We start from the raw sequence: 2,298 nt of genomic DNA, 5'->3' as shown, positions 1-2,298 counted from the left end.
ATGACGAAGCAGATATTGTCCTCTTTTGGAAGACCAAACGAAGTAGTTTCGCTTTTACAACGAAGCACACAGCGTCTTTGTGACATGGTGGCGGAAACAACAAAACTACAGCGAGAATAAAAGTTACGCCTTCTTTCTTTGCGTGAACATTTGGGCGGCGTTATGCAAATCTTCCCACAGAGCGACGTAGACATGTGGGGGCGTGTTAGAACGAGCCGTTTTAGGTAGGTGTGGCTGACTCTTAACTTTTATAAAGAATATCTCTTTGGATTTGAGACTTTAGTCTTTGCAACTTTACAGATCTTCTTTATGCACCAAGAGCTTGTAACACTCCAAAGAGAAAGAAAAAATTGAAATCGCATCATATGACCCCTTTAAAGTCCTTAACATTTAACTCATGTCCTAAGGCGCAATGGCAAAGGTCTTACAACATAGTGTGCTATAACTCATGCTCACCGTACTGTGCAGGTGTAAAAATTCTATCTTTATATGCAGGTGCCGCCCAACGTTAAGACTCCAGAGAAGAGTCATGAAGATGGGGAAGCCATGCTACCCTATGACCCAGACACCCAGGCCCTCATCGATGGTTGGCTCTGCTGCCAGTCCTATTCATCAATAACGTTACAGAGAAATCCATTTGTACTCATTGAGTTGTTCTTTGTTTTCCTCTGCTAACCAACTGTTCTCTGGTTCGCAGCTGCTCAGAAGGCCAGAGATGACTTTGAGGAATCCGAAAAAGCTCTTCGGGAGATGGACAATCAAATCAGGTTTGTTCAATGCTGCTATCTTCCACGAACCGGTCGAAAGAAGTTGAGTTTGAAATCAAGTGGGAGTGTAGTGAATTGGTTTTTCATATGTACCTGAAATTCTCATTGGTCAGTGTATGCTGACATCAGAGTGCGCTGTTTGTTCAACTTATGGTTGCATCACTTGCGTCCTTCAATGCATCTGCAGTGTTCTCTGACGCTGGTGCGTGGGGACCCTGCTGCTGAGCACTGTGTTGAGTTTTCCTTTAATTGTGTTGCAGAAATATTGAAAAAGAGCTGTCGTTTGATTTCGGCCCTGATGCGGAGTTCATTTACCTGTACAGCCAGTGCTATGAGCTTACCACTAGCGAGTAAGTGAGACCAGCGTTTGTTGGTTTGGAATGAAATTTTTGTGCTGTGATTTATTTCTGTGGTCTGTTTGCTTTTAGGTACATCTACAGACTCTGTCCTTTCAACCGGGTTTCACAGAAACCCAAGTATGGCGGCTCAGAGACCAACCTTGGGTAAGAGGCATTGTGGGGGGAAAAACAGGGTGGTTTGGTTTTAGAGTTTTTGGCCACTTTTCAGTTAAAGTATACTTTTATTCTGCAAGGATGCATTAAGTTGATTAGAAGCAACAGTAAAGACTTTTATAGTTTTTATAAAGATTACAGTGCTGTTTTTAACTTTCTGTTCATCAAAGAAAAACAATGTCATGGTTTCCACGAATTATTCCAAAAAAAAACGTTTTTTTTTAACATTCATAATCAGAAATGTTTCTTGAGCACCAAATCAGCATATTAGAATAATTTCTGAAGAATCATGTGACACTGAAGACTGGAATAATGCTACTGGGAAAAAAAGCTTTGCATCACAGGAATAAATTACATTTTAAAATATATAAAGATGGAAAACATTTATTTTAAAATTTAATAATATTTCACAATATTACTATTTTTATTTTGATCAAATAAATGCAGCCTTTGTGAGAATAAGACCCTTCTTTCAAAAAACATGAATAAAACCTTTAAAAAAAATCTAAACCTTTGAATGGTAGTATAAATACCATATTGGTTATTGGTGGATATCAAGGCAATTTTTTTATTTACTGATATTGATTGATACTGGATATTTAACTGTTTATACCTTTTTGTTTTTTGCTGCTATTTAACACTCATTTAAAGATCATTTTTAACACTCTTAATATTTTAATAACACTTTTAAATATGATCTTTTTTTTGAAAACCTCAGAATGAATATCCTTTTGTCATTCTGTTCATTATAATGTTGTAATGCCTCAATGTCTAAATTCACTTCTAGCATTTTTAGATTTAACTTTTTGTAGTGTTTTATTTTTCATTTGATTGCCAAGTTTGGGATCTCTGTAATTTACGGTCTCTGACTCACAGACACATTAATATCAGAAAATAGAAGTAAAAGATAAAAATCTTTATTTAGACAGTATAGAACTTTTTTTTTGTTTTTTATGGTGCATCCATAGCAAACAACTAAACTAAACACCTGATTGGTGTTAACAGCTTAAACCTGTCAA

The 2,298-nt window shown here is 36.5% G+C and overlaps 1 protein-coding gene across 1 annotated transcript in view; it reads left to right on the top strand.

The window, feature by feature from the left end:
• LOC107703311 (glucosidase 2 subunit beta-like) overlaps positions 1-2,298 on the top strand; it is a 16,510-nt gene that overhangs the window by 11,409 nt on the left and 2,803 nt on the right. The window contains exons 11-14 of the mRNA XM_016505902.1: positions 496-586; positions 698-767; positions 1,028-1,117; positions 1,196-1,270. Coding sequence (XP_016361388.1) covers positions 496-586; positions 698-767; positions 1,028-1,117; positions 1,196-1,270 — 326 coding nt within the window. The remainder of the gene's footprint in view (positions 1-495; positions 587-697; positions 768-1,027; positions 1,118-1,195; positions 1,271-2,298) is intronic.

Source organism: Sinocyclocheilus anshuiensis, unplaced genomic scaffold, assembly GCF_001515605.1.
Source record: "Sinocyclocheilus anshuiensis isolate Anshui unplaced genomic scaffold, SAMN03320099.WGS_v1.1 scaffold58, whole genome shotgun sequence".
Classification (NCBI taxonomy): Eukaryota; Metazoa; Chordata; class Actinopteri; order Cypriniformes; family Cyprinidae; genus Sinocyclocheilus; species Sinocyclocheilus anshuiensis.
Note: the sequence above shows the minus strand (reverse complement) of the source record. Positions and strands in the feature narration are given on the sequence as shown.